Source organism: Sinocyclocheilus grahami, unplaced genomic scaffold (genome assembly GCF_001515645.1).
Source record: "Sinocyclocheilus grahami isolate Dianchi unplaced genomic scaffold, SAMN03320097.WGS_v1.1 scaffold39.1, whole genome shotgun sequence".
Classification (NCBI taxonomy): Eukaryota; Metazoa; Chordata; class Actinopteri; order Cypriniformes; family Cyprinidae; genus Sinocyclocheilus; species Sinocyclocheilus grahami.
In genome coordinates this window covers 501,116-518,530 of record NW_015505218.1, presented here as the reverse complement: position 1 = coordinate 518,530, position 17,415 = coordinate 501,116, and the positions used below count along the sequence as shown (strand labels likewise).

At 37.5% G+C, this 17,415-nt stretch overlaps 1 protein-coding gene across 1 annotated transcript in view; it reads right to left on the bottom strand.

The window, feature by feature from the left end:
* ammecr1 (AMMECR nuclear protein 1) overlaps positions 1–17,415 on the bottom strand; it is a 30,826-nt gene extending 13,411 nt beyond the window's left edge. Inside the window, exons 1-3 of the mRNA XM_016267567.1 lie at positions 15,902–17,415; positions 5,357–5,467; positions 572–686 (exon numbers count right to left, since the gene is read on the bottom strand). Coding sequence (XP_016123053.1) covers positions 572–686; positions 5,357–5,467; positions 15,902–16,341 — 666 coding nt within the window. The 5' untranslated portion in view covers positions 16,342–17,415. The remainder of the gene's footprint in view (positions 1–571; positions 687–5,356; positions 5,468–15,901) is intronic.

The following is a 17,415-nucleotide window of genomic DNA, read 5'->3' as shown; positions in this document are numbered from 1 at the left end:
TCCACTTGTGCTGCTTTTCATTGTTTTTCTTCTATGTAAAAATGTGCCTGATGCAAGCGTTTGACCGTTGCACTCGCATCTCGTGCACCATCATGAGGTGGATGGATCATTCTTTTCTCTTAACTGTTATCATTAACATTATCAACGTGTCTAATTCTACTGTTTGGTAATAGTTCTATTCAAAATCACGATTCCTTGTTTTATGAAAAATAAAATCATGGCAAAACATTAAATTCAAATGAATCGATAATATCGGAAAAATCACCCAGCCCTGTGAAATTCCATGTTAGGGTTAACGTTAAATATTTTTTCTAGTGGCCTGGTCAGGTTAGCGGTTCAGACTTCCCATTTCAAATGGTGGTCTCTGTTGGACCACATAAGACTGACCCTAAATAAAACTTGTGCAAATAATTCAGTGAACAGACACCTATTTACCTCTTCAGGGAACAGTGATTTAGTGGCAAGTGGCATTTATAACTAAAACGTGTGCAACAAAAAAAAAAACCTTAAGTGTACAGAGAGTTTGTTTAATCTTGTGAATAATGGATGGTAATAGCTTCTGCGCTCTTACCTCCCAGTCTAGGTAATCACCAACATCCTCAAAGTTGGTGAGCAGAGACACTGAGCAGAAGAGGCGCGGCAGCTCGTCCCTCGTCATGGGGGGAAAGCGACTGTCTTTAAGGGCACTGTGAAGACGACATGAAGGCACAAGATTTAGGATAAAGCCATACCATGGGTACAATGTGAAACCATGATTAACATTCAATGAAAAAAACTGAGGTATAAATCTAGCAGCCTGACACAATAAAAAAAATTGCGATGAACAAGTATTTACGAGTATGAATAGGTATTGGTCAGAATGACTAGTTGTCTAACAACCTAGTGAGTTGATCTAGATTCGTAGACACAAAAACTGGCAGACACAAAAGACGAGGTCACAATGTCTCAGAAAGAGAAGACTCCATAAGGAAAACCCATCACCAAAGAAAGCAGGGTTCCTTTGGCAAACTTTGTAAGTCAGGTAGCCTGCATGGAGTCTCCGAGTCGGCCGCCAAGCACGTTCTATAAATAGCCTGAATTAGCACTGGGCGATAAACAATGTCATATCAAGATCATGATAAAAATATATGTGGCTAACGATAATAAGCTCTGGACATTTTTATAGTCCTATAGCGGGAGCGGGTGGGTGCGGAATAGAACCTTGCGGGAGCGGGACTAAAAAAAACCGTCCCGCGCAGACCTCTACTTCAAACACACACTAAAACTTAAAGTAAATCTGAAAGGCCATCACGACAATCAAGTTTTTTTTTTTTTATTATGAATTTATACAGTTCTGTTGTGCAGCATCTTATCTGAAAAAAATAAAAATGCAATGTTTTGTTGTAAACTGATTTTCATTTAAATGATTGATTAATTTGTTAAAGTGTTATTAATTCATTTCATTAGACACCATTAGTTATGTTTACCTTCATTCTCAAGTTCAAACCAACATGTGGAAAGCATTTCTTGCCCATTAATGATAAATATCAATATTGTACGATATGGGAAAAAAATATTGTGACAGCATATTTTATACATTTTTCTGGAATATATTCCAGGATTGACCGTTGAAAAAATTAAATACTTGAGAAATCATTATTAATTTATTATTACTACTACTATTATACACATATAATACATTTATGATGATTATTATTATTACTACATATATATTATTTATTTATTAACATTTACATTTTCAACAAAATAACTATTGCAATATAAACTATTATCATAAATTATTCATATCATGATACAAGATTCAATTTTTGGTTGCCAGATGTCACACGTTTGATGTGATCTGTCATGTCTGTGGGTTGATCATCAATCTTGGAATGACCCTCCATAAATGAATGAAGATTAATATCATTAATAATAACAAGTCTGAAAAAAAATTGCGATGAACAAGTATTTACGAGTATGAATAGGTATTGGTCAGAATGACTAGTTGTCTAACAACCTAGTGAGTTGATCTAGATTCGTAGACACAAAAACTGGCAGACACAAAAGACGAGGTCACAATGTCTCAGAAAGAGAAGACTCCATAAGGAAAACCCATCACCAAAGAAAGCAGGGTTCCTTTGGCAAACTTTGTAAGTCAGGTAGCCTGCATGGAGTCTCCGAGTCGGCCGCCAAGCACGTTCTATAAATAGCCTGAATTAGCACTGGGCGATAAACAATGTCATATCAAGATCATGATAAAAATATATGTGGCTAACGATAATAAGCTCTGGACATTTTTATAGTCATATAGCGGGAGCGGGTGGGTGCGGAATAGAACCTTGTGGGAGCGGGACTAAAAAAAACCATCCCGCGCAGACCTCTACTTCAAACACACACTAAAACTTAAAGTAAATCTGAAAGGCCATCACGACAATCAAGTTTTTTTTTTTTTATTATGAATTTATACAGTTCTGTTGTGCAGCATCTTATCTGAAAAAAATAAAAATGCAATGTTTTGTTGTAAACTGATTTTCATTTAAATGATTGATTAATTTGTTAAAGTGTTATTAATTCATTTCATTAGACACCATTAGTTATGTTTACCTTCATTCTCAAGTTCAAACCAACATGTGGAAAGCATTTCTTGCCCATTAATGATAAATATCAATATTGTACGATATGGGAAAAAAATATTGTGACAGCATATTTTATACATTTTTCTGGAATATATTCCAGGATTGACCGTTGAAAAAATTAAATACTTGAGAAATCATTATTAATTTATTATTACTACTACTATTATACACATATAATACATTTATGATGATTATTATTATTACTACATATATATTATTTATTTATTAACATTTACATTTTCAACAAAATAACTATTATAATATAAACTATTATCATAAATTATTCATATCATGATACAAGATTCAATTTTTGGTTGCCAGATGTCACACGTTTGATGTGATCTGTCATGTCTGTGGGTTGATCATCAATCTTGGAATGACCCTCCATAAATGAATGAAGATTAATATCATTAATAATAACAAGTCTGATTCAATGCTTGCATTTTTCAAGATTAGTGACTGATTTTGGGAACAGAACGAACTTAACTAGTCACTCAAAAAAAATGCATTTGTGTGTATAACCACCCGTAGGGACCTGATGTGAGATTTTTTTTCGTGGGTGCTCTGCCATTCTTCAAGCAACCATGGGATCAGTGCCTATGACAATGAGTAAATTAATTCTAATTTTCATTTTTAATTTTAAGTTTCTCAAATACACAGTGAAGAGCTGTGCCAAAACACACCTACTTTCAAATCAAATGCTCTGTAGTCCATGTAGCTTTCCTAATGCTGACAGATCCCATGAGAACATTTCCCAGATGTCAACTGTTGCTTGTGTTTTTCAGCACTACTTCATTACCCACGAGAAGCAATTAAGCCGATTAAAGCCTCACTATTTCTCCATCAGTGTGTGCACAGAACATGACATAAAGCACTAAAATGTAAAACGATCCACAGCACAGTTTTCAGTTTTTGTAGACTGTTTGGTAAGCTCTTGGCACATTTTGGCATATTCAGGAAATAGGCATGCAGGATATTAAAAGCAAAACATTCCTCATGAATGACTGACCAAAAATATCCAACAGGGCTTGGAAAAATATGGGGGAAAAAATTAAGAATTTGAAAATTGAATTGAGCATGGAATTGCACTTATGCATTTTTCATGCATTTTTGCCATCGGATCAAATAAGACCACTTTAAAGTCATCCTAAATAAAAATATCTAAATACTATCCGGATATGAAATGGATGTTAATGCTAGGTGACGAAAACATGCATGAACTTGTGCAGGACTTGTTACAATACTTAGTTCTGATTGGCCAATCGATGGCCTTACGGAGTTTATTCTGTAAATTACTATTATTATACATAGAGAATTTCAACATTTTATTTGCATGCACCAAAATGACTTTTATTGTATGGATTAAAAAGCTTATGGCAGCAGCACCCGTGATGCTTAATTCTAGCCACAACAATGCATTACTATACTCATTACTTTAGTCATTGCCACCAGACTGATTCACAAACCGAATGTGGAAGCCTGGAGGTTAACAACATTGTTATTGGTTATACAAGCTGCTTCAAAGTTAACGAGAGGATGGAGAAGTGAGAATTTGGCAGCGAATGCTGGGCTGAGCTGAGCCAAGACCCAAGCATCTGTTCTGGTGTCTCCGTTTATGCTGAGGGAAGTATGTGGCTGTAGTTCTAGAGATGGATGACTAGCTTGGAAGCAAGGTCAAGCAGCTGCTTGAGAAAGAGACATCTAAGATGTTCTTTACAGGCAATGCATGTACAAGTGTTAAAGTGCATAGGCAACTTCAAGTAGGGCTGACTTCTTCCTGAAAAGTGAAAACTGGTGGCAGTCCAGTACAGACTGTAATTTTGCTGAAATTACAAAAAAGCAAAAAAACAACCAAATGGCATTCTGGATGCGAGACTCACAATTGTTTAAAATAGAGTTTACCGTCAAAACGTTGTCAAGATTAATGCCTTGACTTGAAAACTTTAAAGTATACTCAAACCTCTTTTTAGTTGTGATAGTGGCTCAGTCCACATCACATTCACATTGATATTTTCAAGAAACCAAACAAATGTATTGTTGTTATTATTATTATTACTCCTGTCAGTAGAGGGGAGTGCAATTAATTTTGAGCACAAAAAAAATCATGTAGAATATTTGTTGCATGTTAAATTTAGGATCAAAATTCTAACTAATCAAAAGAAAAGAAAATGTCAGATTTCATGTGGTTTGTGCTATTCACACTTATTCAAGTCACATTTGTGACTCACAAAATTCAGATTAGGGCCACCTTTGCCTGCAGTCTGAACATAGCCTTTAACAGCCCTGGTATAGACACTGCGGTGCTTTCAAAACATATTTTTTAAAATAAAATTTCAGTGGTGTGCGCTTGGGGTGGGACAATGTGTTAACTGAATAATAGAAAAGGGGGATGGTGGAAAAAGTGTAGGAAACCTGTTTAGAGACACTAATTATTATGTATTATATATTTTTAAATGTATTTATTTATTTTGCAATTCCATTTGGCACCACTAGAGGTGCAGTAAAAAAACACTATGCACAATCAGCTTGTAACACTCCAAAGAGAAAGGAAAACTTGAAATCGCATCATATGACCCCTTTAAAAATATATATTTTTTCAAGAAAAGCGAAATTAAGATGTAGTAATGCATTAAAACAGGAAATCCTCATTTTGGTAATAAATATTATCATAAATATTATCACATTAGAAGACGCATTAGAAAGAGAAAAGCAGAATTTCAAAGAGGGATGTGGCATACCTGGTAAGGGTGTACTCCCTGAGTCCTGAGTGCAGGTTCATGGCAGAAAATGTACCTATACAACCCCTTAACCGCTTGTCCCGGCCGATTTTCCAAGTGACAAACAGTGGGCTGTTGAAAAAGAAAAGAACATTTATTAGAAAGCTGTTAGAATGTGCATATAACTCAAGTTATGAAGGCAAAAATATCCCTGTATAGGTTTTTGCAGGGCTCCAGACTAACTACTTTTACTAGGAGCACTGTAGCCCAACTGTACATTTTTAGGAGCACAAGCAGAAAATTTAGGGGCACACCTTAAATCATCCTGCAATGCAATCGTTCGCATATTTTCCCCATTTTAACTGTATTACTGACCAATGCTTTGATAATAAATAGGCTTAACTCATAGAGATTACAATGTGCAGTATTTTATTAACAACAGTAACGTGCAAAATCAAATTTTTACGTAGAAAAGATGTATATTGTACTCTTATTAAACCATTATTCTTCTATTTGTCTTATATGAAACTGACCAACAACTTCAGTGATTATGTGTGATTTAGTCGCAAATATTTAAAGCACTCTGACGTTTTTTTTCATCATAAACAAAAAAAAAAAAAGAGCGAAACTGACAAAATCTGATTTCTTGATGATTTGATATTTTATAATAATGATTTTATCATTTCAAAACAAAGGAAAAAGTATAAAAGAATGACTAATAAGCCAATAAGTGCTCTTCTGCTGCCAAACGGGTAGCGGGATTTTTTTATGCTTTTGTTTCGTTTGCTGTTTGATGTTTCTCATATGCGACAGAAACGGCTGTGCGAGTTGAACAACGCGGTGGTTGCGCCAGTGCGACCGCGCACAATTTACTCGCACTGGCAGAAAAAATGGTTGCATGCAGCCCTGTTTTTGTATTTTATATTTATTCGATATGATATAATTAAGTACTCACAAAATGTAATCACACAAGCAAGAGTGCAGTTTTCCTAAGTATAGGCATGTGAGTGCACTCGCAAATGTGATGTTGATTTTATACAACAGTTTACCAAACAAGTAGTTAATATTGAGTGAGTTACAGTTTAGGCACAACCACCTCAAGCGAATGTAAAAACTTGTTTGCGAATTAATGGATTTTTATTCGAAATTTGGCGTTTCCATCACTCGTTTCTCATGCGATACTTCAAATGCATTAAAATCATGTGCATTAAAATAGGGTGATGGAAACATAGCTAATGAGACAAGATATTTCTATAAAAGTTTCTGTGCACAGTGTGAACAACAAATTACCTAAATAGGCTGAAACTTACAGAAGGAAAAAAGTTTGGCTAATGTAGTGTATGGCTTAATTAAAATTTGTGTGCTCACAAACCACTTTTCTTCAGTATAAATTCAAATGTTTCCAAGGCCACAATGTAACATTTGGCTGCTAACCAATTATTTTGTTAACAAAGCTTTGTACTTCACTGGCGTATTAAGATTAACGTGAAAAAATGTGTTTTGCCATCCCACTGCCGGTGGTACTCACAACCGTATGTGACTGTTATGCTAACAGGCTCAGCCCTAGCCCTGTGGCTCACCACTTTCACTATCTGTCCTCTACTTTCTGACTTCAACTATCTCTCTACTGTTATATGCTGAACTCAACCAGGCGGTAAAGACGGCGGTAATGTGGCAAACAAAAGCAAAAAAAAATTTTTTTAAAACAAGGGTAACACCTTATTTTAAGGACCACTACTAATGGTGCGTTCAAGTCACGTCGGATAGATTGCTACGAGTGGGCAACTCGAAATTTTCTTTAAGCCCAGAGTTTCCGAGTTGGGGGCGTGTCAATGAGAAACATGGCGGAATCGATGGATGCAACGTCTGTAGTTGACGGTAAATTTTTGTTTAAATTGATAGTTTAGTTGTCCTATAAAGATTGCCAAAGTAAAACATAAATCACAATACTTATAGGTATTAAGCAGTGACAATGTCAGACTTTTTATTTACAAAAAATACGCTTTTTGAATGTGGCAGGATTGCAATATAACAATTAATAACAAGTTTTTATGCGATACAGATTAAAGTGGCTTCATAAATTACTTTTTAAAAATATCAAAAACGCAAAACACAGCTGATGCAAATTCTTTGCTCTTCATTTTCTATAAGCAGAGTTAACAGACCATGTTGTATTTTCTTGTAATTTATTAAATGAAGGTACGCTGCCATCTTGTGCTGACTAAACTGACTTGAACGCATCTGACGTCGTAATTACGACTTGTCAACTCGTAAGTACGAACGTCCCAGGAGGACTTGAACGCAGCATTAGTAGTTGCTTATTACAACCCTCTACATTGCGAGTAAATCACTCGCATATGCGACTAAATCTTACTCTGGGCGACTAAATGTCTAACATTAGAAATTGGCTAATAAATTCTTAGATTTTGCACGCCAGTATGTGTGTGAGAGGCGTTCAACACAGATTTTCACTCGATAAACATGCTGACTGAGCGCTTGAGAGTATCGCTCTCCGTCAAGCAATCTGTACTATTTTGATGCGCTCAATGGATCATTTCATGTACTCAAGGGATGCGCAGTATGTAGCACGCAGCACACCTGTATTTGACGTACCGTAAACTAGTGTGAAGGCGCACGACTCGCCGTTGCTTTACTGATAGCACTGAATTGACGCGCTACATGTAAACCATATTCTTTGTTGTATTTTCCGGTCAAAATAACAGAGTTCATTTAGAATTATTCAACTTTTATGCCGGTTTCTCGGCAGTGGGCGGAGCTAATGCGCGAACAGCTCTCGTTGGCTGGCGCTCATCTATTACCGTCCCTGTTTTGATTTCAGCAAATCAGTTCGAGCAAACTCTGACAATGTGATTAATATTCATCAACCCAGCAGATAATAGTAGTAGTAGTAGTAGTATCTTTTAATAATAATTACTATTACCTATGGCCAACAATATCTTAAACACCACCACCAGTCCTAAGTTCAGTTAAAATGACAAATATGCATTCATTCATGGTTACCAAGTTTTAGTTCTAATCACTAGTTCTATCACTAAATAGTGCTTAATTATCATAATATCATAATATAATGCTTGATTGGCTGAAGTTAAGAGTGCACATTCAGTTATTTAAGAAGCTGTTCCATTTTACAAAGATAAGCTGATTGGATGGAATCATGTGTGTGTGTGTGTGTGTACTTAACCATATTTTGGGGACAAATCTGTACCCAAAAGTGAGCAAAACCTGACAAAATCGCCAAAAACCTAAATTTGTGGATGTCCTCATGTGTAAAACTGTTATAAAAATAAAGTAAACAAAGTTTGTTTTTTTTACTTTTGAAATTGTAAAAATGCAGAAAATTTTCTGTGACGGGTAGGGGTAGGTTAAAAAGTGTATAACTATCTGTATATAAAAACAATAGAAGTCTATGTAATATCCCCATTTAGTAATGTCCAAGTAAACGTGTGTGTGTGTGTGTGTGTAAAATAGTATATCAGTCTGGCGAGTAAACAAAAAAAATGTATTCGCCAATGGCGATTATATTGCTAAGGTGTGCGTAGAGTGCTGTTATTAGCGTGCATATTACTAGCATGATGGCTGTTTTTAGTACATATTAATGTCTTTTTCTGCATGACCATATTTTAAATCACTTAATCCTACCCCATAACTAAACTTAACTACATTACTAACTATTAATAAGCAGCAAATTAAGAGTTTAGTAATGAGGCAAAGGTCATAGTTAGTAGTCAGAATTGGACCTTAAAGTGTGACCAAAAAATCTTATTAACAATGAAGGTGGACCTCAGGGAACATTACAAAATACAGAAAAATGCAATCATTTATCAACAGAAAAATGTAAATGTTTTAAATCAGGGGTGACAAACTCCTGGAGGACTGCAGCCCTGCAGAGTTTTGTTCCAACTCTGCTCCAACACACATACCATGTGGTTTTCAAATATGCCTGAAGGACTTGATTAGTTGGATCAGGTGTGTTTGATTAGGGTTGGAGCTAAACTCTGCAGGGCTGTGGCTCTCCAGGAACTGAGTTTGTCAACCCCGTTTTAAATGCAATTTTTGTATATCACAAAATTTAAACGTCTAAAAATACTGTACATTTTGATGCAGCTCATTAACTTCTAAAAGTATGGTAAAAGGCACAATTATAGACCGAGATCACTTTTAAAATATTATTGATTATATTATACTAAATTCAAAATGGCCCCACAGTCGGTTTCAGGCTCTTGACATACCGGTCACTTTCCCAATTGAGCTATAATTCCATCTACATATCAGTCTATACCTCACAATGCTTTCAGGAGATGCAAACTTGAACTACTGATATTAAACATAAGCAACTGATTCTAACTCACTCTTCTTAAGGCAACATTTTTATGTTAAAGCATTCTGTTTGTTTACTTTTCTTTTGCTTTGGTATGAAATATTAAGAGTAGGGTATTAGGCACAGACATTTTTCTCTAACTTGTCCATCTTACATTTACAATCTATCCGATCTATAATGGTTCCTATCCTAGTAAGACTTCCAATCTTACCTTTAACATTAAAGTGGAGTTAATGAGAAAAAGGATTAACCATATATAGCCTGCAGTCGCTGTCAATATTTAACTACTCCCATGAGAGAAAATTTAGGCCACTGTTAAAGCACCAGTTAAATATCAGTTGAACATGATGGAAATTTAAGGACTAAGTCCTTTGGCCAGGAACAAACTGGCAACAGTCTTTTAATGTGCTGGAAAAATCAGGTTAAAGTCTAAACTAAGTGAGCACATTTACATGCACACGAATACGCAAACTACTACTAAAACCAGTTTTTACCCATTTAGCATATAAAAAAACAAAACACTTGAATCCCTAAAATGATTCCCTTGGATGGAAAGGTGTTTTGCTGCACAAACACAATCCCACCTAACCATCTGCCATCCACACTTGGATTTTTTGTCATATTTGCCAGCATCAGGCATTCTCTCCTGACCCTTAAATCCAGGGACAGTGAAACATTATACAAATAAAAAGATGAGGTTGTATCAAAGCGGCTCTGAGCAACACTTTTTCCTGCACATCCCAAGCATTTATTCTGAATCAGTGGGCATAACTGAGGAAGTATTGGTGATATGCAAAACAAGAATAACATCAAGATGACTTTTTTTTTTTAGGTTTGCCATCTATACGCGAGTTTTATTGCAGAGATAAAGGGTTTTATTTGTAGTGGTGTACAAGTGGGTGTGTCCATGACAATAAAAAAGTCCAGTGCTTTCTACAAATGTAATTGCAGAAGTGTTGCTTGTGCACTGTACAAAATGCAGCTGCAATTAGTTATAATTTCAAATTAGACAAATTATAACAACTTAACCAAGATAACTAATAATTAAGTCAAGCCTGAACACTAAGTTAAAACAAGGCATTATTACTTGTTTTAAGTTGTGATAATCGCAGCAATTGTTTTACATTTTATAATTTAGTTTTTTTTCTTTCTTCTTTTTATACAGGGTGTACTTTTACCCATGAAATTTAGATAACATTAAAAATGATGTACAAAGTCCACACACCCCGTTTAAGTTCTATTATATAGTACTTACAACCAGTAGGACTATTATTTCATTTAAAGGGGTCATATGATGCGATTTCAATTGTTCCTTTCTCTTTGGAGTGTTACAAGCTCTTGGTGCATAAAGAAGATCTGTAAAGTTGCAAAGACTAAAGTCTCAAATCCAAAGAGATATTCTTTATAAAAGTTAAGAGTCAGCCACGCCCCCCTAAAACGCCTCGTTCTAACACACCCCCACATGTCTACATCACTATGTGGGAAGATTTGCATAATGCTGCCCAAATGTTCACGCAGAAAAAAAAAATTAAAAAAAAGGATGAGTAACTTTTATTCTCAGATATACATCAAATAAACACAATATTACAATGTACAATTGCACAAAAGGCTGCAAACGAACAGCGCGCATCTGAAGTGTCTCTGAAGGAAATAATGCATTATTTATCGGCTTTAAGATATCGGCCAAATTTTCTTATCAGGCCGATACCGATAACAGAAAAAATGAGCCGATATGGGCCGATACCGATATGGTGGCCGATATATCGTGCATCCCTACATAATGTTCTTTTTAGCAGCATCATATGATCCCTTTAAGGTGACTAGTTAGTTACTAGGCTACCTTCAAACAGTTAAAAGTGTCTCTTTTGATAATTGATGATAATCGCACTGATGATGATAATAGACTTTTGTCCGTGTTCTTTGTGGACAAGTAATCAGTGTAACAGCCCTGTGTTGGTGAAAATAATCACTACATGTTTGCTCTGGTAACAAGCAGCTTATGTTTGTCAGGATTGTTTTACATTATATTAGATCGTTTTGCATTACTCACCTCAATGCACCCAGTTTTTGAATGTGTTTATTTTCAAGCTGCGCAAAACCACGGTCATATTTTGCGCATGTTTTGCGCAGCTTGCCAGTGAACAATAAAAGAACAGTTGTCAGACTAACGCCACTGCTGTCATGGAAACAACAAGAACTAGCAGAGGATCAGTGACAGTTACTCAGAAACGAAACTAAAATACCCTACAATATACCTTCTGTGTGTATTCAATCAATTAGCACTATCCATTACACACACTAAACACAAATGGGCAGGTTCTCAACTCTGGCCCTCGGGGTCCACTTTCCTACAAAGTTTAACTCTTACCTTGAGCAGTAGCCCATTTAAGTTTTTTTTCAAATTGCTATAATAAAATACTGTTTTAATGATCATTTAAAATTGAAAATGTAATATTAACTCTGTTTAGACATTTTATCGTGGTTTATCTTCAAACTATTATACTATTATTATATATAGACCATTTCATCCCTACATTTTTTTTCTTTACATGGTGTCGTTTCAGCAAAAAAAATAAAAATGTATTTACTTTTCCACTTTAATCTCTGTCGCAAGCAGGTGTTAGAATTGGAAAGTTGCATACAGCTTTGTTTAAGGTGGCAACCCGGGGTATTTATGCTTTTCTGTAAGTCCTCCACTGACAGCAAGTGAATTTATATTTTCATTCAGCCTATTCTTTTTTATGCATTGGTATGAACACACAAAAGGAAATCAATGAGTATATGAGACTGGGTATATAAGCAGGAAACAATAATTGTAATATTTGCAGAAGACCAAATAATTGCAGAAGACCAAAATAAAAGAAAGTTCGACATGTAGAAAGCAATAAACAGCCTGCAAAGCAAATGAATGATCTGAGGTTGCTCTACTCTGTGAAATGTAATGACACGGAAAACCCACAAAAAAAAAAAACAGGTAAGGCCTGTGGTGAAATCCTATCACCACTTCCTCAGTCTTTGAAAGTCCTTTTAGTTCTTTATAACACTTTGCTTTTACAACACTTAAAGTGATTTGAAGGCAGTGTGCAAGCTCCAAACAAAATAAGTAAATTTTTTTCAGAAAAACAGACACATAACACTTCAGTCAAACATTGCAAATTATTTGTCAATTTGTAAAATACTTCTCTGACCATGCTTGCTAGATGTCCCCTTAGTTCAGGATGCTTATTTCTCTTTAATAGAATGTATAATAAAGGCACTTCCCAAATATAACAACCTCTAGTGGTGGGAAATTAAACTGCCCAACCTGTAAGCGGGGTAACCATCACTGTGGCTACGTTTACATGCAACCAAATAATCCGTTTGTAACCGGATTGACGGCTCGATCGGACTGAAAAGCCTTCATGTAAACACCTTAATCGATCCGATTGAGCTCGATAAGAAATGAAATTTCGATCGGATTGAAGGGGGTGGTTTATTCCTTTTCGAATACGATTGAGAGTGCATGCAAACATTCGATCGGATTGAACCCCGAAACTGAAAGGACTGCGCATGTGCAGAGACGCAGAAATAGCGTAATGACCTATGACGCGCGGAACCAGCAGCTCTTCCTTTTGAATAAAGTGTCGTATAAATGCGTGTCCGGTCATTATAAAACTCTCCTTTCACTCGGCAACTGTGAAGTGGAGCAGGACAACCTCCCACCAGTCCTTGCTTTGGATTCTCATCCACAGGCAACCCGTTTTGGGCACGGGGAGGGGCTTTTTTTTTGCGTGATAAATATGAACAGCATGGCACAGCGGTTTATATGTATATTTATCCATAAATGGATAAATATTAATTCTGCTGTTACAAACAAAAAATTAAAATTCCGATTTGAAGCTTGTGACATAAACACGCACATCAACCCGATCACTTTATTTAGCGTTCATGTAAACACTACATTCAGAGTCACCAATCGGAACGAATTCAGTCCGAGTGAACCAAAAATTGTGCATGTAAACATAGCCAGTGATATGCGAGTACATCGACTACCCACCGCAAACCAGAGATAACATTGAATAAAATAAAATGTTCAGTTTGGCTGCACTTTATGTAATTATATCCTACAATCTGTTAGCTTTAGCCTAATTATTTAAATTGAAAATTGAAATTATTGTTTGTTTTGAATTTATTTAATTGGCCTCAAACCAACAGAATACATTAGCTCTCCTTTTACGTCTGAGAATCCGTGTATCATTCGATCATTCGTTTTTTGATTTAATATTGAAAGTAGAAAAATGAGAAAACGGCTCCTTTTTCGTTTTTTTTCCCCCAAAAATAAAAAAAAAACGAGAATTCAGTTTAAATTGTCATTTTTCGCTCAGGGGTAGAAAAACGAATAAACAGCTTGAATATTTGATTTCTACACGTGGGCGGGAATTAAACGCCCCTTTCTGCTGATTGGTCAGCCGAAGATCAAACTGTGCCGTCATCAGTTCTTCCGCAGTATCAAGCAGCAGAATAATAATAATTAAAAAAACATCTTTTGAGCACTATTCTAACGTGTGCGTACTCCCGCGCAAACATTTGCTGAACAGCGACCCCTGGTCACGGTCTTCGCTAAGTCGCCGATTTCGGCACAACACGATTTCGACAGAGCTGCCAAGTCCACGTATTATACGTAACTTTGGGCTTCTTTTTTTGTAAAGTTGCGTGAAAAAAATCCCAGGTCGCGTGTTGCGGTTTTTTGGGCTTATTTTAAAAAATATGGTTGCTTGTTAGGAAAAATGCGTTTGGAAAAAAAAAAAAAATATATATATATATATATACACACATATAAGTGCTGTAGCGTAATTTGTCAAATATTCCGCCCCCTCCTCAAAGCACCTTCTTTTTGAACGTGATTTTTCTTCAATCCCACATTGAAGAAAAATCACGATCTAAAATAATTTGCGTGACGCTGTAATCCAAGCGATTATAGTAGTAGACGTAGAGGGGATTACTTTTTTCCCTTTATAAAGTAGCCACATTTTTTACACTGTTTTTGTAATGTATTAATTATCACGGGCTGTAATAAAAAAAACAAGCAGGCCTATACTAATACTAAGAGTATGTTTGGTTTGAATAGCCAATATATTAGTAGGCTATAAATATGTGGCTATTAAAGCTCTTGTGTTTTTCTCCTTTTCCATCTCTGCAATCTTATTCTGCTCACTGGTGATTGGAGGTGAGTTTTGTTCCTGCTTTGTTGCAGTTTGCTGATTTTTGTCAAATAAATTATGCTTTTTGAATAAAAGAGTAGTTTCGGTTTAATATGTTGCAGGCTCATTTATTGGTAATAAATTGATCATAAATAATATTGATGATAATAAATTATCAAAAAATATTGGGCTTGTTTTTGAAGCTGCGGTTGCTTTAGTCTCGCGAGAGTTGGCAACAGCGCGGATAAGATCAGATCTGTGGGAAAGTAAACTCTTGGGCTTTGTTAGCTTGCTAGCTCACTTCAGCTAACCAGCTTCAAATTGAATAAAAAAGAAATATCACTCGGTGTTTTTGGACAAATCTAACTAAATAGGAAAAGAAAGAGAACTGAGAGCTAAACAGAAAAAAGGCAAATATTCGGCGAATGAATATTCGTGTTTGTTGGCTAGCGCTGGTTAGCACGTTATCTTGCAGAGAAGCTTGAATAAAGAAGAGCAGGCTAACACCCATTTAATCTTTCAGAGAAAAACACACACCGCAGCTTTACCCAATTAACGAGCGCATTAATGATGGATTCATTTGACTCTCTTTAAGTGTAAGAAATTATACATTTAAAAAACTTTTAAGCCCACATAATTGTTTTTATCGAATATAATTACCGTCTACAGTAACGCAATTAAGCTATAAATAAAATTAATAGATGCAATTATATTTGAGAGGTTGTATTAATTAATTAGACATTTTGAGTTTGGAAACATTAGCTCTTTATATATATAATAAATAAATAAATATATATATATAATTTTTTTTTTAATCGAGAGGGCTTGGATTAGCTAGCTTAGCGAGTCAACTATTAAGTACGGCATTTGGTACGGACACAAAAACAAAGTCATTATCGTGACAACGGCGGCATTAGACCGACACGAGCAAAACTTCTCCCGTGATCACGAAGAGCAAACTTCACGCTTCGAGCAGAGACCAGCAAACACACCGTCTGTTGTTGTAGCAAAGCGGCTCAAAATAGCCATCTTGCTAACGCTACTTACTAGGGGTCGTTAGTAAACCTGGGTGTTCGCGGAGGCTGGTATCCGTATAGATGGCAATAAAGCACGTCGAAGCAAAAGCAACACATCTCCGCCGAAACGACCATTTTCCTGGCTCCGGAGCCGGGGCTGAGAGTCGGGGAGAGGCCGGTGGAGTTGTAGCCTCCTGGAGCTGGGGACAGAGCATTGGTGTTGTTGCTGCAGCTGCTACTGCTACCCCCCGGACCCCCGAGGCCGTTCACCCGATTCACGTTCCCGGCCACAACAGTCGACGACGACCCGATCCCCAATTCCGATCCACAATGTCCGGTCCCGGCTACTCCGCTGCCCGCCCCGCCGGGACCCCCAGCCCCGGGGGACCCCGACAACTTCTGCTTCTTCACCCCGCAGCACCCTGCCGCCATCTTCGAACAATCTGCACCAACACACCGCTTCCGACCCATCACCGTCACCGCGGGAAGGGCGGGCCGAAACGCAGACCACACGTAGAAATCCCACTGCGTCAGCACGCACGACGGACAACGCTCCACCTTCCCTTGCTTTGACAGCAGACGTAATAACCAGAGGAGCGTACGTTATATCTCCCCAACAGAGAGGGGAGACTGCAATGTCACCCGATAGTTTTCCTTTGAAAAGACGTAGCGTACGCTGCAGCCTTACGTAATGTTCTCAAGGAGACAAATTAAAGGCTTCGACGGACCCAATGCGTGTTTGCTAGAGTAACAGCCCCTTCTTGGGATGCGCTGTGCCAACTGCAACGATGCACGCAGGATTCTGTCAAAGCATGCACGCGTCCATCCATACACGAACGACAGTCAGGCTAGGCGAATATGTGGCCTGTAGAGCCAGGTGTTCCTCTGAGGGAGCGGGGACCTCGAGTACGCCTCACCCGAGGAGCGACGCAGTCAGAGCGGCTTTCAGTCGATGCGGTTCGGCTGCGTGCGTGATCGCACCATAGCCACACGACCTGCTTTAACGTAAACCGAGCCCAAAAGTTTTCCTTCGACGGATCGGAGCGCTGTCATCCGATTATTTGGGTGCATTTTCGCGCGGCATAATAGCATGGCCTCCGTCAGACGCGGATTCCCCCGGTCTGGCTGCTGCTAACATTAGCTCGGTTGCGGAGGAGAAAATATCCTACGCGATCATCTGAAGCGCTCAGACTAGTATTCTCTACTTTCTCGCCGGAGTACAGACAGAGCCCAGGACGTAGTTTACGACAGATTCCTGCGTGTCATACGCATTTCTCCCTATTCACGGACTACGCTATCACGGCGCCGTTTCTCCGCCGAGGGAGGAACGCAGACATCCCGCATTTGTTCGCATAAATCCGGTTATGGTCTCGTCCTCCTCGGTTCAAGTCTTCGACCTGATGGAGAAAGAACGTGACCCAGCAGCCCGTCTGTGACCGAGAAGCGTATGTTCTGGTCACCGAACAAGCCGAAGTGATGTCTAGAGTCTGCGCTCGTTCTGTTGTGATTTCTGAACTCGCCAGACAGCAGGAATGTCCTCACCCC